The sequence below is a fragment of the Notamacropus eugenii genome, chromosome 2 (genome assembly GCF_028372415.1).
Source record: "Notamacropus eugenii isolate mMacEug1 chromosome 2, mMacEug1.pri_v2, whole genome shotgun sequence".
Taxonomy (NCBI): Eukaryota; Metazoa; Chordata; class Mammalia; order Diprotodontia; family Macropodidae; genus Notamacropus; species Notamacropus eugenii.
In genome coordinates, this window is record NC_092873.1 from 111,075,576 (window position 1) to 111,101,637 (window position 26,062).

General features: G+C 38.7%; 1 protein-coding gene across 12 annotated transcripts in view; it reads right to left on the reverse strand.

Moving 5' to 3' along the window:
* Window positions 1-26,062, reverse strand: part of PLA2G7 (phospholipase A2 group VII) — a 67,476-nt gene that overhangs the window by 21,603 nt on the left and 19,811 nt on the right. For 8 of the 12 annotated variants that reach the window (XM_072642370.1, XM_072642360.1, XM_072642363.1 and 5 more), the window contains 3 exons: window positions 14,920-15,059; window positions 6,195-6,316; window positions 5,062-5,206 (listed from right to left, as the gene is read on the reverse strand). In XM_072642370.1, the coding sequence (XP_072498471.1) occupies window positions 5,062-5,206; window positions 6,195-6,316; window positions 14,920-15,028 (376 nt within the window). In that variant the 5' untranslated portion in view covers window positions 15,029-15,059. Of the gene's footprint in view, window positions 1-5,061; window positions 5,207-6,194; window positions 6,317-7,517; window positions 10,318-14,919; window positions 15,060-26,062 lie in introns of those variants that run through there. The other 4 variants (XM_072642369.1, XM_072642367.1, XM_072642366.1 and 1 more) reach the window with 4 other exon arrangements.

The window sequence follows — 26,062 nt, forward strand, 5'->3', positions numbered from 1 at the left end:
AACTAGCTCCTGGGCTGGAAATGAGTACATATGTAGAAGGAAAGAATAGAAGGAAGCCAATGGTGGCTAATGGTGGGTTGAGCCCTCTCCTTTCCTTATCTGGTTACCACCATGGAGCCTGGAATGCTAGCTGTGGTTCATTTTCTGTCTCTGTTGTGTTTATTATTCCCTTAAGAATGAGTCACAGAGACACAATAGACCAGGCTATGATTTTGTGAGCTTGGAAAGGTTGGTCAGATGAGCTGTCAGAGATCTAGTAATAAGCATCTCTAGTGGAATCTGCCACTGACTACAGCCATCGAGCTAGGGAAAGGCCCAGCCTTGAGGGTGAACTTTGTAGTCAGCCCTAAATCAAAATGGCAGTTAACATACTGGGGTCTGCAAGCAAGGGAGTAATTTGTCCATTGGCTACGCGGAACCCAAAAGTTAACTTGGTGGGAAGAAGAATGTTTATAGTAGCTGCATTATGTCTGAGGCCACTTTCCCCAAGGATCAAGGAGGTAGATTAGGAATGTGCTCCTGGTTTTGGAGTTAACGTACTTCATGGTTTGGTATTTTAAATATATACATACATATATATATATATACACACACACACACACATATACATACACATATACATACATATATATATATCTTTTGTAAAAATCTAATTTATGTTAATTGGTTATCAATAACATTGAAGAGTTATTAGCTGTTCAGAATGTGTATGGGGCACTGAATCACTGGCTAAATGATGTTGAGAAGCTATTAATTGGGTGAATGATACTGGATGGAACACTGGACAGCTGCTTGAGAGCAATAGTATAGAAGGACCCCACAGACTTTCTTTGGCTAGACAATGCATATTTGTTATGAGAATTCTATTTCATTTTAAAAAATATATTCAATGAATTGGGGCAGTGGGAGCTTGCAAAAATTAATCCTTTTTAGACAATGTGGTCGTGTTTTGCTTGACTACGCTTATTTGTTACACTGGCTTTCTTTTTTTTTTCAATGGGGGTAAGAGTGGGAGAGAGAAAAGTCAAATTTTTAATTGGAAAAACTAAGCAATCAATTGTTTTTAAACAAAAAAGTAACTCATAATCCTTTAGGTGTAGCCCTGGAACCCTAAAGTTAGATGGAGCTATAAGTAGCCTTGCTTTGGGAACCAGATTTAACAGTGTGGATTGGGAGAGTTGCTCCAGATTCTATAAATGTGCAATAGTTATTATTTCCAAGCTTTGGCTAAACCATAGAGGGAAAGTTATAAAATAAAGATTCCCAATACGCATATGTTTACCATCCTCAGATTTTTTCTGGAACTCTTCATCCTAGTCTCTTTTTTGCCCTTATCAAACCTACTTTTATTGTACTCATCTGCATTTCTATATGCCTCATTATACTCATACTCTATAACTCTTTTACACTCTAAGCTCCTTGAAATAAAGGATTCTTCATCTTGGTAAAGTATCATGTTTGGCACCAGAGGAACACATTAGTAGGTATTCAATAAACACTAGTTGAATTGAATCTGAATCTATGTCTTTGTTTTCTCAACTGCAAAATCAAACTAATATTTGACCAACCTGCCACCCAGGACTGTCATATAAAGATTTAATGATATGATAGCTGTGGAACACATTATAGTTAATGCATCATAAAGGAGAAGTGATGCAAAAGGATATCATCAAAAACATATATGTTAATTTGAAAAATTCACTAGTGAGAGCAAGGGATAAACGATAGATAATCCAGGTGCTCCATCCATTCTTTTGGCTCCATTTCCCAATGTCAAGAGAAACTGAGGGAGGCTTCCAGCACATTGGTTGGACACCCTGTGGTAAATTTGTGGGGATGTATTGATTATAATTATACTGAATATAAATAGACAGGCATGGGATGATTGTCAGCTGCATCACTGGAAAGAAAACCCACATCAATGAGATTGTAGAACTATATGAATATTTTGAGTCATGATTGTGGAAGCGATCTTGTAAAGTATCAAGGACTAAAAAAAAAATGAGGCTTTTAAATTTGCATTGTTACCTTTTGAACCATTCTTTCTTCCCTTGGTTTCATGATCTCTGGATTTGACTTTTTATCAGGTAATTCTAGATTATTCACTCAGTCAATTAGCATTAAGCATTACTTTGTGCCAGGGACTTTACTAAGCTCTGTGTTCCTTGTGTCATAATAGCGTGCTTTGCTTAAATACTTTGCTTAAAGTTGTATTCATGCTTCCATTTTTCCGATCATCCTTTCTATCGATTTATCTTCTTGTAAAACGGGTTTTTATTTAGGATTTTTCTCTCAAACTTCTGTTCTTTTGATCTCTCTCGTATGGATTCCTTGACAATCTCCTCTGGATTCCCTGATCACTCTTTTCTCCCTTCATTTTTGACTGATACACAGACTGCCTGGTCATCTTCAGGTGCCTTGCTTTGGTAGACACGGGGCGTGGCTGTGGTCCCAGTAAACTCTAGAGGGAGGGGACATGGCCTCATCTGGGCTTAGAGCCCCTTTTCCCTCAGCTTTATATTCTTCTCTCCTCTAACTTGTAGCTCTGGGCACAGCTTGACTCTTCTGCTGTTTTCCTCTTTCACTTTCTTTCTCTTTTCTTTGAATGGCTGGGCAAAATGGGTGCCAGTTGCTTTTTTGTGGGACTGAGGGCATGAAATCAGTCAGTCATGGGAGATTCTTACAGTTGAACCCTAAGTCACAAGCTTATGAGTTTTCTTTTGCCCGCTATGCCTGGGCACAGGATAGGTGGGGGAAGAGGAATGATGCATGGACAAAGTTTAAGTATTAGGATAAATCTCTGATGTATCTTTTCATAAGTTATTTCTCTTTTCAAACTTTAGTCAGGGTTGTGTCTTCTTATCTTATAGACTTGGTCGTAACTACTCTGTACACATATCATTTACTTTTAGGAAGTTTTGGAATTGTGATAATTTAGAGAAGCAGTCCCTACTCTAATGGACGTCATTTACTTTTATGAAATTAAGGGTTAGAATAATTTGGAGAAAGCAATCACTCTGCTACACTGCCAGATAAGTCTGCTACACTGCCAGATAAGTTATGTGTTTATTTTTATCACTATTTTTAATTTCTAAAGAACTCCAAGACAAATTGAAATTAAATTTGAAAGTTTTTTTTTAAGGAGGTGGTGGTGGTAATCAGGAGTGTGAGATCTGAGAAGATGGTTAACATCAGCCCAACAAGAAATGTTTTGACTAAATTAGAGGGAAATGTGTCTAAGGGAGTCAAGAAGGCTTTGGAGTCAAGAAGGCCTGGGTTCAAATACTGCCTCTGATACTTTGTCACTGTGCAAGTCATTTAATCCCTCAATGCTCTGGGTGATTCTCTAAATTATACACCTAAAAAACTGTACAATAGGTGTCAGCATTGGTAAAATAAGTTTCTTCACTATCACACTCCCCATGCCTCTAACCCCAAAGCATTAGGTAAAGTTGGGCAAGGGCAAAAAAAAAAAAAAAAAAAAAAAGAGAGAGAGAGAGATTATCATAGTAGAATTGAGTGGTACAAAGAGACTGGATAATAATAATAGCTGACATTTACATAGCAATGCTTTACAAACATTATCTCATTTGATCCCCCTTTGATCTCTGTGATGAAAAATAGTATAAGTTTTCTAGGTCTTAGAGCTGAGAGGGACCGTAGAGAGCACCTAATTGAACATATTCATTTTACTCAAATTTAGTAGACTGAGGCTGGGAGAGATATATAAAAGAGACTTTGCACTAGATTACCCAGGCAATATTTTTTATCTGTGTTATAAAGGTTAACAAAGCTGAGGCTCAACTAGACACAAAATAGCCAAGATCACACAGTAGGGATTCAAACCCAGGACTTCTTACTTCTTTATTATTTCCCTTACCCCATATCATGCTGACTCTCATGGTGGGACAAATGTAGCTTTGGTAAAGAAAGAAAGAAAACCTAACTTTTTGGCAATAGTAGAATGACATACTTGAGTTTAGGGGATGAGTTTCCTGAATTCCTTAGGTTGAAGTGGATGGCCTGCTACAGGAAAAATAGATTTGTCTCTCTTCCATTCTTCTCCTTTCATTTGACCCCAGAGTATAGTGTGATCCCTCCCCTCCTTCACATAGCAACATCAACCAAAGCCATGAATTAAATCAGCTTTGCTTTTTAGCAGAGCTAAAACATAGCAGATGTTTTAATGTAGCATAGTGGACAGAGTACTAGCTTGGGAGTCAGAAATACTTGTATTCAAATTCCACTTCTGGTACATTCTCATTTGGTGACCTTGGGCATGTCATTTGACTTGTTTGGGCTTCAGCTCCTTCTCTGTCAAATGAGGGTATTAGAGTCACTTAGCCCTAAGGTCTTAGTCATCTCTAGCTCCTTAATTCCATCATACCTTCATTTTACAAGCAGGTGGTTTAGGAACTTAATGTAGAAATGTAACAGGTACCACCAAGGAAAGCAGAAATCAGTTAGGGTCTATGTCCTGTAATATATGTATATATACGTATATATGTAAATGTATATATATAATATATTTATAACTAACTAAGGCATCTTTTTAAACCCTTGAGTCAGTGAGGGCAGTAAAAGTATAATTCTTAATAACTCCATTATGATCAGTACTTTTAAGAACTCATTTGATATCCAGAAATTTTTAGATGTTCTCAAATCCTGGAAAAAGTGGAAAGACCTCCTGAGGTCCAATCTTGTCTCTGTTACTTTCTCTCCATGAGTCATTGAGCAAATCATGTCTCTGAGATTCAGTTTTCTTTTCTGTATAATGAAGGAGTAGGGGGAAAAGGAGAGAGGATGTATTCTAAGGTCTTTCCCAGCTACAAAGATATGATCCTATGAAATGCTTAGATCTGACATTTTCAAATCTGAAAATCCGTCTTGCTCTTTATTGACAGAAACTCTTGTGGACCAGATGAGTAATAAGACAGGTGAGCCTGTCTGTTTTCCAGGCTTTCCTATATTTGTTGGGGGTGGGTGGGGTGGGAGGGGAGGAGGGGAACATAGGAGAGAGGGGCATGAAAAGAATGTAAAGCAGAACCAACAAAATCTTACCAAAGTAGTAGGCGAGGAATTTGCCCATGAACTTGTGCAATCCAAGAAAATTACTAAGACCTACAAAATATTCTTTATTGGGGATCCATACAGTGCTGTGATATTCACCATCTTGGGAAGGGTAGTAGAGACGTAGTAAACTGCCCTGTCAGGGAAGGAAAGGAATGTATTTTTAAATTAAAAAAAGTGGAAACCATCTAAAGCCCAGCATTGAGGTAGAGGTTAAACTTACTGCAGTTTATTGCTATTGGGGCAGAAGATTACAATGCAATTAAGACTGACAAAGTATCAGAAAGGTAAACAAACTTGGAAAGATCACCAGGAAATAATGCAAAGTGAAAAAGCAAACTGGAAAAATGGATTACATACGTGAGGAAAAGTGGGAGAATGAAGGGACAAGATCATTGTGATGGGTATGTAGAGAGAAAATGGCTAAAATAGTGTCAGGGTACTCTATAATAATAACTAAATATACCACTTACTATGTGCTAGGCACCTTGCTAAGTGCTTTACAATGATTATCACATTTGATGCTCACACCTACCCCAGGAAGCAGGTGGTATTATTTTCCCCATTTTACAAGTGAGGAAATTGAGGCAAACCAGAGTTAAGTGACTTGTCCAGAGTCATAAAACTAGTACTGTACGAGGCAGGATTCAAACTCAGGTCTTTCTAACTCCAGGCCTTGAAGTCTTCTATCTACACTACACCACCTAGCTATACCCTCTGCTTTATTATTGGATGTAACTATTGTATGTGTAAATAAATAATAAAGCAGCACATTTAGCTGTTTGTATTAATGTTCAGTTTTAATTTCTTCCAACAAAACAAAAATCACATGTCTAAAGAAAGAATCATAACATTCAAATTGGAAGAGACATTGAAGGCCATCTAGTTCGACCCCTGCATTTTCCAGATGAGGAAAGTTAGGCTTAGGGTGGTGAAAGTATTTTTGCCAAGTTCACACAGGGAGTAAATGGCAGAATCAGAATTTGAACTCAGGTTCTCTAACTATAAATGCCTTTCCAGTCTACTATAACTGTTCTAGAGATCCATCAACTAGTAGAAAGGTTGGTCTGAGAGAAGCACTTCAAGGGAAAAACATGAATGATTCTCCAATTCGAAGGCCTTACCTTAACAGTGAAGTCAGACATCAAATCTGTGCATCCCACGGAGTAAGATCCTTTTCCTTTAGGGATCTGATGTTTGTCCCTGAACGTAGCCCTCATTAGGTTCTGTATGTTATGATACCACCCTAAAAAACACAGCAAGCTGATTTTACTTGTCACCTGTAATATACAGCAGTTCCTTAACAAGTAGGACCTCTACCTATAGTTTCAAACCCTTTATGTTTCCCCCTCCCCCATCACTAAGCCTTCCCCACCCTGGGGACAATATCCTCCAACAAGTCAAAGAAGCCTTGTGAGGTTCAGAGAGACACAAAATTTATATGAAGATAGTTTCCTGACACCTCATTTCTCTCACCTCTGACTATTCCCTTTTCTACCTCATTAATATTCCCACTCAGGCCAACCTTTTCACTGAACTTCTTTCAATTCTCTCTTTCATTTCCACCCAGGAACCTCTTAATGGTTATTTTGGGGCCATTTTGGCTCAGAGTGAATGTATATTCTGTTTCTCTTTTGGCCAGCAACACTGAGGATCTTCCCCTCCCAGTTTGATTTTTTTTTAAAGGGGCCATCCCTTGAATCACTTCTTGCAGAGGCCTATTCATTGAATGGGTGTTGCCTCACTCAAAGTGAGAACTTGAAAAGACCTTAGCTTAAAAAGGCCAAGGTCTTCCACTTCATTCTAAGTCATCTCCAGTTATCCTGATTGATATTTGGCCACTGGACCCAGATGGCTCTGGAGAAGAAAGTGAGGCAGGTGACTTTGCACAGCCCTCCCTCACTTAAATCCAATTTGATTGCAAGTCATGTCATCATTTCCCTGATGTCATGGTCCTTTTTGAAAAAGGACAAATTGTAATCATTCCCACCAATGTGTATTCCTTCCTTTATGGGCTCAGAGGCTTTACCCCACACAGATCCTAGAACTCCTCCCTTGTGACACTCGCTTAAAATCCAAATCAGAACTAACCTCCCTTCCAAAAACTTTTCATATATTTGTATGTATGTATATATGCATATTTATTACATACATATATGCATACACACATACATACACACATAATTCTCCTACAACATAGGGCCCTGCCTCATATATTTCAAGATATGAGGAGATATTTGTCAAAGTGAATCCCATTATTTTGCCTAACCTCCTACAGGGAACTAATTAGCTCATTGATATCTCACAGAATCACAGGATCCTAGATCTACAGCTAAAGGGAAACTCAGAGGCCACTTAATAACCCCATCCTCTGTAATCAATTCAATAACAAATTTAATTTAAAAAAATCCCTTAAGCAATAATCACGTGCAAGACATTGAACTTACTGCTTTGTCAGAATGTTATGGCTAATTTTGAACTATGTGGTGTATGACAGATGCAATCATTGGTAGTTACCCCAGTTCTTTTCCATGGAAAAAAATGTCCCATCAACTTCCTCCACAAGGTCACCAGTTTGTGACTCATGCCTTTTCAATCTTGTATATAGCAAGAAATCATTTGGTCTGATTAACAACAGTGAGTCACGTGGGTGATGCCAGCACCTAGGAACATCCTCATACTTGGTTGTCTCAAGCCACCCGAACTCTTGGTGAAGCCCTCAGTAGAGTTAGGTGAATACAACCTGGACACATAGCTACCCCTGTAGATGAATTTACAGAATATTCTCTGTCAGGATTTATCTTCAGAAGCCTTGGAAAATTTCACTTGCCCTTGTAAGAGAATCGTAGTGGTATGCTCTATTCAGAATCAAAATAGCTTCCTTCCAGAGAAAATTCAATAGGTGAATTGTCTTCATAACATCATCAACTTGGCTTCAGGGCCAGATTAGGTGTCCAACTGTCTACTGCTTCTCCCTGTAGTTTGGGGTCCAAAGGGGCCCAGTGGCTATGTCCACACAACTCTTATCCCAAATTATGAATAGCCATGGTGACACTATACTTCCGAAAACCTCCAGCTCACATATCCTGGTCCAGGGAAGCCTTAGGGAACTCACAGCTGCCAAAGAGCTCTGTTTCTTCACTGGTCTCCTTCCACTAAGTGAGTAAATTATGAGGATTCCAAATCTCTTTGACAATGGTCTTGAGAAATCCCAGTACTAATCAAACCTTTGGATCCTAAGTTCTTAGTGATTTGGGAGAGATCTTCAAAGGAAAAACTCTGGACCCACCCTGTTAGTTCACAGGTCCAAAAGTCCTCCACTGCTAGGCCAGTTTGGAAGAGGAGCTCCCTCCTTGGCTCTTTAGACCAAGAGTGAAGAGCCACAAAGGCCAAAAGGGCACTGTGGCCAAGCAGTGCCCATTTGGCTGCAGGAGGGCCTCAGCAGCAGATGATTGTGTTTGTCCCACTGGGATGGGGCACCAGATGTCCCCTGACATAATAATGCCCAACTATTACAGGGTTAGAAATGCTATTAAGAACAATATTTAAATCACTTCAGTCTTTTATTTCATAAACCATTGGCCAGCAATCTTTCCCAAATTTTAGGACTTGCCAAATAATTGTTAAACTTAATGTGTGGTTGATCATTTATTGTAATCACTTGGGATTTGGTTGGTTGGTTGGTGTCCTTCTTTCTTGAAGAAGACCAAAATAACAACACTATGCTAGAGTCAAGTTTTAGTGTATCTGGCTGTGGTTGATCAAACCAATATGAGCTCAGAATGCTCTACTACAGGTGGGGCACAAATAGTTCAAGTGAATATTTGGGTTGGATTCTATAAATTTGTGCATCTCACATTTCCTTTGAGCTGTTTCAATTCTGCTTTGCTTGTAGAGCACAGCACCTTCTCTTATATGGGCATGCCAGGCTGGACAGTGCTGTGCCAGTGTATCCCTTTCCACATAACTTCACAGTTCTTCAGAGAGAGACCTTGAGACCTCCATGTGAGCACTTGCCTTGTGGGAGTTTTCCATAAAATAGTCTTTTAGGTAAGCATATGTTTGGCATTCAAACAATGTGGCAAGTCCCTCACAATTGTGCTCCGTGAAGCAGAGCTGCTTGGCAGCTTAGTTTGAGAAAGGACCTCAGTGTCTGGTACCTTATCCTTCCAGGTGATCTTCAGAATTTTCCTAAGACAATTCGAATGGAAGTGATTCATTTTTCTGGCATGGTGCTGGTATACTGTCCAGGTTTCACAGGCATACAGCAATGAGGTCAGCACAACAGCTCTGTAAGCCTTCAACTTGATACTTTAATACATCTTGTCTCTCACACTTTCCTGCAAAGCCTCCCAAACAGTGAGCTAGTTCTGGTAATGCTTCTGTCAATCTCATTGTCAATGTGTACATTCCTAGAAAGCATAATGCCAAGGTAAGCGTATTTAACCATAATATTCAAAACTTCTCCATTTGCTGTACATATAGATGATGTGGTGCTAGTTGGTGAAGCACCTGTGTTTTCTTGATGTTAATTGTTAGGCCAAAATTAGCATAAGCAACAAAGAATCCATCCATACTTGGTTTCATCTTGGCTTCAGAGACTGCACTGAATGCACAATCATGTGCAAACAAAAAGTAATGCACCAGCTCTCTCTGCACTTTAGTCTTGGCTTATAGTCTTTTCAAGTTAAATAATTTACCATCGGTGCAGTAGATAACCTTGATTCTGTGTTCATCCTTGTTGAAGGTGTCTGACAACAAGGCTGAAAATAGAATGCTAAAAAGCATGGGAACAAGGACATAGCCTTGTTTTATGCCATTATGACTGGGAATGCACGAGAGCATCATCTATTATCCAGAACCCAGGCAAACATGCTGTCATGAAACTAACATACAATACTGATGGACTTCACCAGGCAACCAAATTCTGGCATAGTTTTCCATAAACCCCCATAACTGACAGTATCAAAAGCCTTGGTTAGATCTATGAACACTGCGTACAGACTTCTGTTCTACTCCTGGCATTTCTCCTGGAGTTGTCAGGCAGCAAACACCATATGGACTGTCCCTTGGCCTTTTCTAAAGCCATACTGGCTCTTAAATAAATGATAATCTTCTAGATGAAGGATCAGCTTATTAAGGAGGGTTCTGGAAAGAATCTTGCCAGCAATGACTAAGAGAGACCCCACTGTGATTATCACAGGACAATCTATTTCCTTTACCTTTATAGAGATGGACAATGGAGGCATCGAACACTTGGGGGATAATCTCCTCTTGTCATATAACCCTTTTGTATGAGCATTGGACCTTTCGCCTCCCCACCCCACACACCCCTCCCTGCTTTGTAAATCTCAGCTAGAATAGAATCAGCACCAGGTGCTTTGGCACAGGAGAGGAGCCTTATGGCCCTCAAAACCTCTTCTTCAGTTGGAATTTTGGGTAAGGAGGGATTGACTTCAAACTGAGATATTGGTCAGTGGCTTTAGCATTGATGGTCTGTAGAGAACTCTATGGAAGTATTCAGCCCATCTTTCCAGGATCATGTCCTCATCACTAAATAATACAGTTACATCAACACTGAGTAACTGAGATGTACCATATGTCTTTGGCCCACAAATAGCCTTTAGGGCATCATATAAGTGCTTTAGATCGTTACCATCACTATAAAACTGAATTTCATCTGCCTTCCTACTGAGTCAAGAATCCTGCATCTCTCTAAGCTTCACTTATACTTTGCTTTTGATGCAGTTAAATACTGCCTTTTTAGAGAATAACACGCAATAAGAAAGACATATATAGGAACACATCAAGATCTGAAGCATTTCATTAAGATAAACCAACCCAAAGCGGAGGGATCTTTTTAAGATTTTCAGTCCAGAAGATGAGAGTTTATAAAAGTCATTTTCCATTGTAATGGGCTTGGATAAAAATAAATAATGCAATCAGCTGGTATTTTACTATTTTTTTGTTCTAGATCAATGATCTTTTCTATCTAGACAAAAATTCTAGACAATATCTATCTAGAAAATAACTACTAGTATAACCTTTTCCAAATTTCAGAGCTTGCTTATAAATTCCATTTTAAAAATTACATGCTTTATTGATGCCTTCTTGTTTTTACATTATGGAGTTAGTTTTAGAGATGGAAAAGACCTCAGAGGCCAACCAGTCTAACCCTTTTTCCTCCTGTTCGTCCTCTCTTTCCTTTTACCCTTTCCCTCCTTGACTGTCTTTTGTTTCTGTCTACCATCTCCCCTAGTCTGCTCTCTCTTCTGTTAATCTCCTATCCTTAATCTTCTCCCCTCCTACTTTCTTGTTGGGTGAGATAGATTTCTGTATTCAACTGATTGCTTATATCATTCCTTCTCTGAGCCAATATGGATGACAGTAAAGTTCAAGCAATGCTCATCACCCACCCTCATCTTCCCATGTAGGGATATAAACAGTTCAGTTGCATTGAATCCCTTATGTTTTCTTTTCCTTTTTACCTTTTTTAGACTTCTCTTGGGTCTTGATATTGTAGATATTTTGTGTTCACTTCTGGTCTTCTTATGAAAGCATGAAATCCTTCTATTTTATTGTATGACCATCTTTTTCCACAGAAGTATTATGTTTGATTTTGCTGAGTTGGTGATTCTTGGTTATAGTCTGGCTCCTTTGCCTTGCAGAACATTATGTTATTCTGATCCTTTAATATTACAGCTGCTAAGTCCTGTGTAAACCTGATTGTGCCTCCCAATTTTGAATTTTTTCTTTCTGGTCAGGTACAATACTTTTTCCTTGGCCTGATAGTTCTGTACTTTGGTTACAATGTTCCTAGGAGTTTTTATTTTGGGATCTCTCTCCTGAAGTGATCATTAGATTCTTTCAATGTCTGGTCCTCTGAATTTTACCTATGCAAATTATTTACCATTCACTTCTCTGCTGAGAATGATATGTTTTATTGTGAGTAACTTTCAAATCGTTTCAGTCCTTAAAGGCATTAAGGTGACACAAAGCACTGGACTTGCAATCAGGATAAGCCTATCCAGACATTTATGGACCCTGGGCAAATCACGTAGCCTCTGTGAGCCTCAGTTTTCTCCTCTGCAAAAAATGGAGATAATAGAACCTACCTTACAGACTTGTAAGGACCAAATGAGATAAGATGTAAATGGTTTTATAAGCTTTATTAAAGCATTATGCAAATGCTAGCTGTTGTTATTTCACTTTATAAACTATTTGAGGGCAGTATTTTACAAATTTTAGGTCTTCATTATTTTTCACTTTTTTTACGTATTGTTTTGTTGGTACCATCCACTTTTACTGTAGTTCTTTTCTCTTTCTCTTTTCTTTTAAGAAGAAGAAACATGAAGGTCAGTACAAATAAATAATGAGGTTCCAGCTCCTGCTTGGTTCCAGGAGATGATGAATAATGTTGGAGTCTCATAGGAAGAAAATGACAATTTGACCCATGGTCACAGGATGGATGTAGATTATAGCTAATCTTTTTGCGCATTAATTTCCCAGACTAGGAAGTCTAATAGGGCAGTTCCTGTTTATAAAGCATGTTAATTACCATAAAGCTGTAACCATTCAGGAGCAGCTCCAAGGACTCCATTGCATTCCTTGGAGCCTTGGGTGGAGGCAGCATTACAACACCTCCTATACAGAATCATGTATATTAGGAGATGGCATGCTGAAATTTAGGAGTCAGAGTTGTATGGACCCATGGAGATAGGAGCTTATCCTAAAGGCCTCAGGCAACTTTCCTTGACAACAAAGGACCTTCTGTTGTGAAACCAGGGGCTTTTCTGTCTATAGACACCCGGTCTAACCATTCCTATGCTGATCTCTTCGGAATTCCCCTACTTACTTCCTTATCCTCACCCTTACTTAGCAACCTATCTCTCTCCCCTCCATAGAAAAACAGAAAGAAGGTAAATACATCCCTATCCTTGGTATAAAAGATTCCCTTAAGCAGCATAACTATTTTACATGTAAAGCATACTATATTTGGCATCAGAGGACCTGTGATCTACTCTTATCCCTGCTTCTTTCTATCTATATAACCTCAGGCATTTCACAGCTTCTCTGGACTTCAGTTTCCTTACCTATAAAATGAAGAGGATTAGCCTTAATGATAATTCTGTATCTGTGGCTCTATGATTCATCCATTCCGTTACTAAGTAGGAAAGATCTCACGACTGTACTCCCTAGCTTCTCTGATCTCCCAAGTGAGGACAGTCTTTAAAGTACTCTATACATCCAATAAGACCAATCAACAAGTATCATTAAATACCTAAAATGTGCCAGGTACTGTGGTAGGTGCTAAGGGTATACATACAATGAATGAAACAACTCTTCCTCACAGGAGGATTACCTTCTAGTTAGAAAAGACAACAAGATTCTGAACTGTTCCTCCTTATAATACAAAAAAGATTTTGGGTGCAGTAGGAAAGAGATGGACAGGAGAACCCTTGAGGAGAGTATATAAAAATCCCAATCCAGCTTCTTTCTATACAGCTTTCCCCTTGGTCCTGTCCTACCAGAAGTCTGTCTCTTCAGAGGTTGTGCTATTCCCTGGTACATTGCAAAATTCAGGCCACCTAAACGAACACTGGGTTGGTTGTACTTCTATATGACTTCTTTTACAATTAATGTTTCAGCATCTTTGGAGAGAGGCACTTTTACTCTAGGAATTTACTGGATGACAGGGTTCAGAGATGAAGAGGTATTAGAGACCATCTCTAGTCTAGAGATTCTTAACCTGAGGTCCACAGATTTCCCCCAAAGAGTGATTTCAGGGTTCCATGAACTTGGATCAGGATAATTACATTTTTATTTCAATGTTAACTTTATAATCCTATGTACATAGTGTTCCCAAAAATCTTTGTATAGTTTCAAGCATCTATAAAGCTTAGAATAGGATATACAGGGCATTCCAGAAGTCTTAGAAAAATTTTAACACCTTTTATTTCATTTTATTTTATTTTTTATTTGTACCCTGTAGTTTATTTTATAGATTTAAAAACATTCTGAGAAGGGGTCCATAGGTTTCACTAGACTACCAAGAGAGTTTGTGACCCAAAATTTACCTAACCCAACCCCTCTGTTTTATAAAAATTCTATTTTTGATGACAAGTCAGGTAAAGATTAGGAAAGATATTTTTTTAAGTTGCTCAGCAAAACCATTTGGCAGTAGAAAGTGCCTTCGCTCCAGAATCAGAGGCCGTGGGGTTCACATCCTGTTCCTTATGTCACTTAGCTTCTCTGGGCCTCAGTTTTCTCATCTGAAAAAATGAGGGAGCTGGACTAGATAACCTCCAGTAAATGAAAAGGTGACTTATTAAGCACATCCCATGTGACAAGAATTGTTCCCTGCTCTGAGGATACTAATAGGAAAAAAACCCAACAAGATAGCTCCTTCTCTCAGAGACTCAGACACTCTAATGGAAGTAGACGATGCATAGAAAAGATTTCAGCTGCAGGTGGATAGAAAAGCTCAGAAATGAAAAGGGCCCAATGACAAGGGCCAGGGGTCAGTAAGGCACACCAGAGGGTCAGATAACAATGATCTATTTAGTTGCATAGATATATGCATAGATTATGATCTACTGAGTCGGACAGTATATGTAACATTCTGTGCTCCTAGCCCCCCACCTCTACAAAGAAAGATGGGAGATGTGTATTTCTTAATTCTTCCTCCAAATAGCCTCTTCATTTTAAAGAGGCTGAGGAAGTTGCGATCTTCAGAGCTCAAGTGAACTGTCCAAGGTAATGAATGTAGTTAAGGGATGCCTTCCAAACTGAGACTCACACTTGGATCCTTGTCAACAACCAAGGCTTCCAAATGCAGGTGCTTCTTACCTGTTGATTTTATGTGCTTAATTGGATCTAGGTCTGACCAGCCAAAGGGATGTACCTGCACCAAACAACCGCAGAGACAGAAAATCACAGGTAGTTTGTATGGTGTCATCTTGGAGCCACAGAAGCTGTTTCAGCTTAACCTTTGTCAAAAATAAAAATGAAATAAAAAAAAAAAACATATACACAGAGAACATTTAAGTAGATAAAAAGAGATATTAATAACTTAGTTTTACTTATTAAAGGTAATAGAGATTTCATGTTTTAAACTATCCCAAAAAATGTGAAAATACTTGGATTTTCTTTTAGTAAATTGAATTTAAGAGAATAAAATAGAGTGGAAACTTTAATGTTTTGTGGAATCAGGAATACCACTTGTCTTTTCAGACAACTAAGTTTTATCTGGAATTCTGTGTCTGTCTAAAACTTGTGGAGTATTCAAATAGGGATACCATGAACCATATTATATTTGGGTTCTATTATAATGTTTGCTTTTGCTTTTAGTCTGGGATAATTTCTACCCTAAAAGGTGTCTCCCCCCGCCCCAGATCCATCCAGTGGTGTGCTGGTAAATGTTTAATGATTGCCTCTCTGTGGGAAAAAAATGTACATACCAACACACTTTTAAATTTAATTAGCATTAATAGCACTTTTTCCATCATTATCTTCAGTCTAGACAATCTTGTTATGTCTTCAGTCATGTCCAACTCTTCATGACTCCATTTGGATAAATGGCAAGGATAATAGACCACTTTGCCATTTTCTTCTCCAGATCATTCCAAATGAAGAACCAAGGCAAACAGTTAAGTGATTGGCCCAGGGTCACACAGTAAGGGTCTGAGAGCAAATTTGGACTCAGGTCCTCCTGATTTGCATGGTTGGCACTCTATCCATTGTGCCATCTAGCTATCTCTCAAGACAATCTACCAAATAATAAATCAAACCCTGACTTGAAGCATTTACTAGGCTATCAAGCTGGTTCCAGCATACCCCTAGATTCATCAAAATGGCACTAAGAAGTGGGGAGGGGGAGGGAAAATGGTAAACACTAGCTGATGCTGATTATCAGAATCGATGTCATAAAAACACATTAAACAGCTACATTTCTGCCTTCCAATGAACAGAAACGACTACACATGGAGATCTAATGCTATATTCCTTGTCATGCCGTTGTTTCCATCACAGAGAACATTTCAAATCCTGTTGATCTAGGGAAGAAATTTCCTTTGACTTTCTTATGATTTTTGTAATGATTTTTAGAGTACTTTCATTTTTAAAAAACCTTATTGATGGATTTTAATTTTTACAATGGAGTTATTTCCCCATGTAACTCCCCCTCCTCCATTTTGAACAAAGAACAACATTTTTGCAAAGCTAACCAATCTAGCACAAATGTCCGTTTATTCAACACTGGGAACAGAGGTATATTTCATTTTATGTACTTTCAAACCAAAATTGGTCATTGCATCATTTGTGCCTAGAGTCAGGAAGGCCTGATTTGAAATTTGTCCTCAGACACTTAGTAGCAAATCACTTCATTTCTGTCTGTCTCTGTTTCCTCAACTGCAAAATGAGAATAATGATAGCTACCTTCCAGGGTTGTTGTGAAAATCAAAAGAGATAGTATTTGTAAAATGCTTAGCATAGTGCCTGGTATATAGTAGGCACTTAATAAGTGCTTGTTCCTTTCCCCTTACCAGTATGTGTAATTTTGGGTAAGCCACTTGGTGTCTTTGTGCCTTTAGTTTCTTCTTGATAATTGATATTTTCTGTTATAGATTTTATGAATATTCAATATGGTCCTATCTATTAAAAACATTGTTCTTAAATTTGGGTATTTGGGAATTAAAACTGAATTTTATATTAAAAACTCATGTCATTATCCTTTCATTAGCAATACAGATGTCAGTCCCTGCAAGCTTTCTTGTTTACAATTTTTGAATATGTTTCCTATAAAGTCACTTAGAAGATTTACCCAATGATTGTACTAGAGATTTTCCTTTTGGTTTTATCTTGAAGGTATGGGCAATCTATAGGTTTTCAGTCTTAATACATAACCACCCCATTTCTTCTTCTTCAATGACATCTTTTGTAATACTAATAATGATAATAGCTGAATTTATGTAGAACTTTACAAAGTACTTTACATATATCCTCCTCATTTTTGTGATACTTCTCATGCAAAAGTCATCACAAGCTAGTTACTATGCATCTTGTTCCTTGGGCTACTTGTAATTTTGAGTCTTATAAGAACATGGTTGTTCCATGGCAACCCTTATGGCAACCTTGAAAGGTATAAAATTATAAAGTATTAAATTAAAATTAAAAGGTAGACGTTTATAGCAGTAAGCAATTTTAGGATACTGAAAGCACTATGTAATTTTGCAAATGTGATTCAGCTTGATTGTCTTGTAAATTTATTTTTATAATTCAATAGAATATCCAAGTAGTTTTTTATTTAATTTATAAAATTTTAAATCATCAAGCCAACTAAGCATATAGAATAAGGAATAGTTTTTATAATAAAGCAATAAATAATGAAAATTAACATACAGAATAAGGAACAAATCTATAAAATATGACAGACTAAAAAAATAAATTAGTAAACAGCAATTAAAGAAAATATTGTTTACTGGCCATGTAGGTTATTTCCTAATATTTGCTATTTGCTATTACAAATAAAAGACTGCTTGCTTAGATTTCCAACGACTTCTCCTCCTGGCATCAAGGGTATGACCAACGTTAATTAATCTTTCAGAACACTAAGATAAAACCAACAGGAGTGACACACATCTGACCCAGAAGAAAGAGGAACAATTGCTGGAATTGCCCATAAATAATTTTTCTTTATATCCAATATTCTCTGGGGCTATGTCAAAACTAGGCATCAGAAATGATGCCAGAGATAAAGATCACAAAAGTCAGTTCTGGGATGCAGAGAATATGCACGCCTTTTCTTGGGACATCTATCATTAGGGAATTTCCAGAGCTTGAATGTGGCTAGAATAACCAGTATCACCTTTATGTGACACGTCAGTTTCAATGTTTGACCTTCCAGTGAATAGCCTGAATAAATTTCTTTAGATATGGACCGATTTGATCTCCTTTCTATCAAAAGTCTTCTCCAACAGCACAATTTGAAAGCATAAATGCCGCAGTGCTCACTTTTAGGAGAAAGAGATAACACACACACACATACACACACACACACACACACACACACACACAAAATTACCAGAACCAAGGATTTAGTGTAAAATATTAAAGGGAATATCCTGACTATTTTAGCAATTCAGCACAATCTCCTACATCTCTACCTATCATCCTATACAATGAGAACTGAAGCTCCAAGTAGTATCTTCAGTCTTTAAATTCATTCATGTTCACTTGGATCAACTTACTAGGACAGGAAAGTGAATTCACAAAGTTTGGAAATATTTTTCAGCAAATAGGCATGAAGCAAAATTTAAGTCAGCTAACTACATTTCCCATATTCTGAGCATTTCACTTAAAAAGAAGTTGTAACTGAAGAAAGGAACAGTTCTGCCTTATAACTGAACCAAGAAACTTTGCCACTAAAAAGAAGCTGTATGAATTAAAAGGAGGGAGGGGAAAGATCACAGGAAGCAAAGAATGCACACAGAATGAAGTTAAAGGGAAATGGAGTTTCTGGAAAATTTTCACAGCCAGTTGAATGGTTCACCAACAATGACATGCCCTGTTCTCTATGAACTGCATCTGCCCAAGCTAAATAACTACAGAACAATTTCAAAACTCAAAAGCTATTCATAGAATCTGATCCTGGACCAACAGAACTGACAAAACAGAGCACTGTTGTTTTTAGGGGGAAAAAAGTGGCTTTTATACTTGCTTTCTATTCCATCCTATAAAATACACTGCATTTACATGGAGAAGTCAAGTTGCCAAGCACTTATTAAGCACCATGTACTGTTGTGCCAGGATAGTGTGCCAGGCCTGGAGTCAGGAAGATTCACCTTCCTCAGTTCAAATCTGGCCTTGGACCCTTCCTAGCTGTGTGACCCTGGGCACGTCACTTAACCTTGTTTGTCTCAGTTTCCTCATCTGTAAAATGAGCTGGAGAAGGAAACAGCAAACTACCCCAATATCTTTGTCAAGAAAACCCCAAATGGGGTCATAAAGAGTCCAACAGGACAAAAATGGCTGAACAACCACATGCTATGCTAATCCCCGAGGATGCAAAAATGGTTAGGAAGCAGTCCGAGCCCTCCAGGAGCTCAGTCTAATGGCAGGGACAACAAGCAAATCACTAGTTATAAACAAGATGTAGACAGGATGAATTGGAGAGTACCTCGAAGGGAAGGCACTAGAATTAAGGGGAATACAAAATACTGCCTGTGAATGCGGAGGAATAGGAACTAACTTGCTGGAAGTATGTAGATATAAATAGGTAAGAGTCTCTCACAGTAGATTGATTGGCTAAAGCTAATCTACTTCAGGAAAAGAGTAGCTCTTCTCAGTGGCCCCTCCCCAGTTGGCTACTTATAGACATCAGTGTAATGGACTGTTAGGAAGTTTTACCCCTGCTGTGGTAGCTTAGGACGGGGTAAGAAAAGTGTCATTCAACCTCCTCAAGGGCCTCTGGGCATGGAGAAGAAAAGGATGGAGGACAACACTAAAGAGAAAAGACCAATAAAAACCATGTAACAAGACCAGAAGATAATTTTGAGAAATATAAGTCAAAGACAGACAACATATTTTTCATAGCGTCTTAATAATCTTTGGTTCACCCCATAAGATGTTACAACTGTTTGTGAATAACCACCCTATTGAACATCTGTTGGTTTGAACAACTCCCTGGTTTTGAAATTTCCTCTTCTGCAGTGACTATCAGCAGCTCTTGCATAACAAGAGAGTTGCTTGGGAAGAACTCTTAAGAATTAAGGAACTTGACTGAGGTCACCCAGGTCTCATGCTACCTCTTAGCCTCTAGCATGAAGAAGCTAAATAATAGACCATTCCCAAGAATGACAAGGTAGTTGAGAGAAAAGGCTCTCCCAGCACTGCATTATGGTTCTTCTGACCTAGGGTAGTATGACCAAAGTTACTCTCACCATACTATTCCCCCTCAAACTGTGGCATTGCTGGAGACAGATGGGAGTAATTAGAGTGGTAAATAGCATATAGAAGGAACTTTAACAGCAATTTTAATAATTGCTAATAGTATATATGTATGTATAAAAGATAAGTATTTATATTTGTGTGTATGAGTATCCAATATATACGCTGGATGTATGTCTATATATACATGCATGTATACACACATACACATACATATATATATTTTAGTATATTACACACACAATTCATATATGTATATATGCATATTCCAGTTAGTATTAGTGTACTAGTATACTAATCAGTATATTATACACATATACACATATGCATGTACGCATGTGTGTGTGTGTGTGTGTGTGTATGTATCCTATTATTAGGACCAGAAAGTAAATTCATGCATTTTGGAAATATTTTTCAGTAAACAGGCATGAAGCAAAAAGTGTTATTTTTTAATATCTACTTAACTCAGTAATTACAACATCCCATTTCTTAAGGATATATATATGTACATACACATACATACATATACATATATACACACATAAATACATATATAGTGCTCTAAATTTTTATACATTTTATCTCATTTAATTCTCACAAAAACCCTGTGAGATAAGTACTATTATTATTATTTCCTTTTTAAAGATAGGGAAACTGAGGCAAAAAGAATTAAGTGATTTGCCAAGGGTCATACACCTACTAAGTTTCTGAGACTCATGTCTTCCTGACTCCATGTTGGGCACTCTACCGACAGTGCTATCTGCCTCAAAGAGTCCCTTTATGCTTTTCTGGATATGATATTACTTTATGATTACAACAACATTATATGACCAATTGAGTAAGTTTTATTATGATCCCTGTCCTCCCTGCCACCCCCCAGGTGGGAAGCTGAGGCACTGAGAAGCTGGGTAACCTATTGCTACTGATTAAAACACCAGTAGAACCAGAATTTGAACCCAGATCTGCTAGCTATTAATCTAATCTTTTCCCTCCACATGAAGGCTTTTATTTTACTTAGAATGGTCCAACAGGACCCTCTTCTCCCTGCAACTTATTCACCTTCCCCTGCAGTACTTCTGTTGTCCATATTCTATGTAGTGGCTAGGTAGGAAAGTGGTGGTCATTCTAATTTCTGTGCCCATAGAGACATGGCAATGTGCTACTCAATGGGCAGCACTTGCCAAAATCTCCCTGAAGTCAACTCCATTCACCACAGCAGGCAGATATTGATGGCACCAAACATAAAGGTAGCAGCCACATAGGGCAGAAAAACAATACTCCTAGATGCCAGAGAGAGCTCCAATCAGGCCTATTCTATCACCAGAGGCATGAAGGAAGGACTTCCTCAATTGGGTGGTTTTCACTAAGATGTTTTACCCATCATGAACTACAGAGAAGGAAGAGGTGGCTTTGACCCAGTTGTCTGAAGAAACCCTTAGGCAATTCACTCTATTTTCTAAGATATCATTGGTTTCATGTTTATCATTAGGGCCCAAGAATTCCCCTAATACCTATAATTTGGACCCATAATGTTTTTCTCATATCCAAGCTAACCTGGGGCTCATGAAAGCAGATGACATTTACCTTGGCCCCACCTTCTCTCCCCCAAAAATGTCATCCCAGCAGGCACCTTGACACTTGCACATATATTCAATGCATTATTCATGCCTGACCTATAGACATTTCCTTTCCTCCCCTCATGAGCCCTGTCCTACTCTCTACAAAGACAGCTACATAATCTCACAGACTAAGCTAGGCCACTAATGATAACTGTACATTAATGAGGTCTTCCTCCACTCCATGTAAATTTCTGTTCCTTTATAACATGGACATTTTGGAGTAGCAATGCCTTAACGCCAATTGTTTCTTTTTTTTTTCTATTTGTAGCCCCAGGTGTGGCCCATAATAGGTGTTGAAAAGATATTTGATTGCTCCATGCAGTTTTGGCAGTATGCTCTGTTTGGACCCAGGAGCAGTGTGTAGAAACTGCATAGAGAGCCTAATTGGGGCTTGATGCCAGAAAAAAGCTTCTTGATCATTAAGGGCTATTCAAAAGTGAAATAGGCTGCCTCCTGGAAAAGTGGTGAGTTCCTGCTCCTTAGAAATCTTCAAGGAGAGGCTGAATGACAATTTGTCCTGTATATTATAGTGAGGGTGAGAATGGATGGCTACTGAGGTCCCTTCCTACTCTCAAATTCTGTAAGTCTGTGAATTTCAGAATCCCTCATCTCAATCATTTATTAAGTACCTACCATGTGCCAAACACTATGCTAAGTACTTGGGGTATCAGAAGAGGCAAAAGATAATCCCTACCCTCAAGGACCTCACAATCTAGAGGTGGAGACAACATGCAAACACATGTACAAAGCCAACTATATACAGGATAATTTGTTGTTGTTCTTAAGTTGTGTCCAACTCTACATGACTCCATGGACTTTGCCCATGGTCTTTTCTTGGCAAAGATATTGGGTTGGTTTGTCATTTCTTTCTCTAGTGTGTCCCTATTTTACAAATGAGGAACTGGGGCAAAAAAGGGTTAAGTGAATTGACTTGGGTCACATGGCTAGCAAGTATCTGAGGCCAGATTTGAACTCAGAGCTTCTTGACTCTAGGCCTGGTTCTCTACCCATTGCACTATATCACCTAGCTGTCCCCATAAGTTAGGATACAATTAAAAGACAGAAAGCACTGGAATTAAGAGAGGCTAGGAAGGAAGGAAAGATGGAGGGAGGGAGAGCTTGGAGAGTGAAAGCAAGAACTCTGAAACCACTCTTTAGTTCGAGGTTTTTATCAATTTTCCAAAGGAAAGGGGAGTATTAGTACTATCCCTTTTATAAGTACAAATCTTATAATATTTCAGAATGGTTGTTAGTATAGATCCTAGTGACTTGAAAATTCGTATTTGAGTTGTAGTATACAGGAAGCTTTCACCATTGAAGGAACACGAAATTAAGAATCCTATGTCAGGATTTTGCTGTTTGTTGAGGGGAGTCTGAAGCTGTCGACTTTCAGGAGAAGACAGGATTGGGGCCAGCACGATGCTGGGACTGGCAGTGCAGAAGCTTGGTGCTACACAGTGTGGTGGGTAACTTCAACCAGTCCAGCCTCCAGGCAGACTGATGGAAGGGTGGAGGCTGAGAACTAGGCCAGTGGCAGTGGCTGCTGTGGCTGAGTCACGGAGGCCACTCTACCTGCCTGATCTCAACAGCCACTGTAGGGGTCCTGTGACTCCTTTGTCTCAGGCTTCTTCCTGTGGCCCACAGCCTTCTACACCTGAAAGCTTTTGCATTTCTGTCCCACCCCACCCCCAAGGAGAAAAGGTATTAGGTTCATATTCCAACTGCTAAACTTGCTGGCTATGTGACCCTGGGCCAGTCCTTTAACCTCTGTCTGATAGGGTGGTCACATCTGTAGCACCTGCCTCACATGGTTATTGATGTACATAACAGGAAAAGCTGGAAAACAAAAATGTGTTGTTGGTGTGCTCTTGGGTCATGACATTTGATATATTCAATAATTTTGCCCCTTTTGATGATGGCAAAGATGATTCAATCTGGTTTCTTGATCACAACTATTTAGAAAATGTGTATGGAATGTTTAAGAAGGTCAGTGCCAGAAAAAGAATAGTTGGGTGGTACCATACAGGCCCAAAGTTACACAAGAATGACATTACCATCAATGAACTTAGGAAAAGACACTGTCCTAACTCAGTTCTGGTGATTACTAACGTGAAGCCAAAGGACCTCGGGCTGTGCACAGAAACACTGAAGTCCTTGAAAAAGTCCATGATGAGAGAATTCTGATGTTCAAGACATTTGAGCATATGATCAGTGAAAACAGAGCAGAGGAAGCAGAAGTGAGAGAAGAGTGCCTGAGATCTCGTTCTATCTGGTCATGGCTGTTGAAGGGCAGAGCAGGGCTGTAACTATCACAGAGGTGCAGACTGAGCACGGAAAGGAGGGTGCCTCAGAAGCCATCTGGCCCAAGCCCATGCTTTCCAGAGGGGAAACTGAGGCTCAGAGGGGTGAAGAACTAGTTCAAGATCACAAGACAGGATTGAGCCCCATCTCCTTTCCACTATGCCCCCTGCTTCCTACCATTGGCACAAAACACAGAATAGCCATGTTTCTACGTGCACTTTTCTTTTTCCACAAGTCATTTATTTATTTTGTATTCTAGTGAGTATGATTTAAATGCTTCCTATTTGTATGGCTTTTATGTCTGAAAAGCTACAATTGTTAAGACTCTTTTAAGACTCCTTTTGGTCGGTTGTGATTCTATTACCTAATTAAGCATCCCATTGATGCAACACTTTTTAGAGTTAATGAATTTGATTGGCTTCTGATCAGATAAGTCATAGGATCTTTAGATAACAATTAACATATATATATATACATACACATACATATTATCTTTAACTTTACAAAAGACCTTCTTTATTACAGCACTCTGAAGTAGGTCATGTAAGAATTATCAGGATCCTAGGATTTAGGGTTGAAAGGGACCTTAGAAATAAATTATTTAGTTCAGTCTCATTTTTACAAAAGAGGAAACCAAGATTTGAGAAGGTTAAGGGACTTGCCAAGGTAATAAATATTTTAAGTAGCAGAGCCAGGCCCCAAATCTGAACCTTCTGTCTTCAGCTCCAGCTTCAGCTCCCATACTACTCTTTGTGACTTGGTTTCCGGATGTCCATGACCAGTGTTATTGTCATTAAAGACATCAAAGATACTGTAGTGGGCACCCTTTCTCAACATATCATGAATCAGATCTGTGCTTTAAAGGAACTGAACACTAAGCTTCTGGACATCAGGGGCTACAGGGAGAAAGTGGCAATGGACAACTTATCCACCAATCACCGGATAATCTACCAGTAGAAGGATATCTTCAATCTGTTATCTGATGTCAACCTGAAAGAATCTGTCAAGGCCTTTTACCTGAAAACCAATGACCAAAAGGTGGTGGTGAACCCTTGGCCACAGTGATCTGCTCAGTGATTGCCTTGTACATCCTTATCAACAACAAGATTTCCAATCTGGAGGTAGAGAAGAAAAAGACAAAGGAGAAGAGCAAAAAGGAGAGGAAAGGTGACAAGGAGAAAGAGAAGGAAAAGGAAAGGGATGATGCCAAGAAAGAAGAAAAAAAGGAGAAAAAAATAAGTGGTTTTTTTTTTTTTTACATTAAAATAGTGCAGGCTAAATGAGTATGTGGCTAGAGGGTCCTTTTCACTATCAAGTACTTCTTATAATGTTATTTTGATAGTTGTCTGCCTTATCTCAGAAAGGGAAGTCCTTTGCTTTGAGAACATTCAAGTTAAGTAGAAGGGTAAAGGGGACCAAGTTCACCCAGTTCACTATGACACTGGCATGTGATATTGGGATTTTGTGATCTGGCCTCAAGCATTCTGCGCAAATTAAGAGGAGCAAAAATTTAGTACAGCTTACTTTATTTTTTTCCAGTAAAACCATGTTTTGAAAAAAAAATCCTATGTCTAGTCAAGAAGTATCAATGAAGCATTTACCAAATGTCAGTTACAATGTTAAGTTCTAGGAATAGAAATAGAAGCTAAAAGGTAGTCCCTGCCCTGAGGGAAATTACATTATAATGGGTCAATACATAAAAGGAGATTGAATGGGGGGGGACATTAAACTATAAGGGACATGGTGACCAAGTCCAGAGAATGAAGGATGACAGCAGGCACCTTACTTGAGGACCTTCTAGACCTTCCCTCCTGACATCCAAATGGCAACCTCAGCCACACATGAAGATGGTCATACCTTTGATCTTATCATGGGCCATAAAGGTACTACTTTCTGCACTCATAAATTCTGAAACTCCTTTATCTGATCACAACCTGATACTATTCTTCCACATCCTCTGCTTTGTCACCCCAAAACAGTATTCTTTGTCCTCACCAGAACCTTTAATTTCTTCATCCTTCTGTTTCTTTCCCAGGCTTTTACGCCTACACTGGCTACACTCTCCTCACTTCCCCATCTTGACTCCTCAATGAACTAGTTCAAATTTATGCCATCTTCTTCTCCTG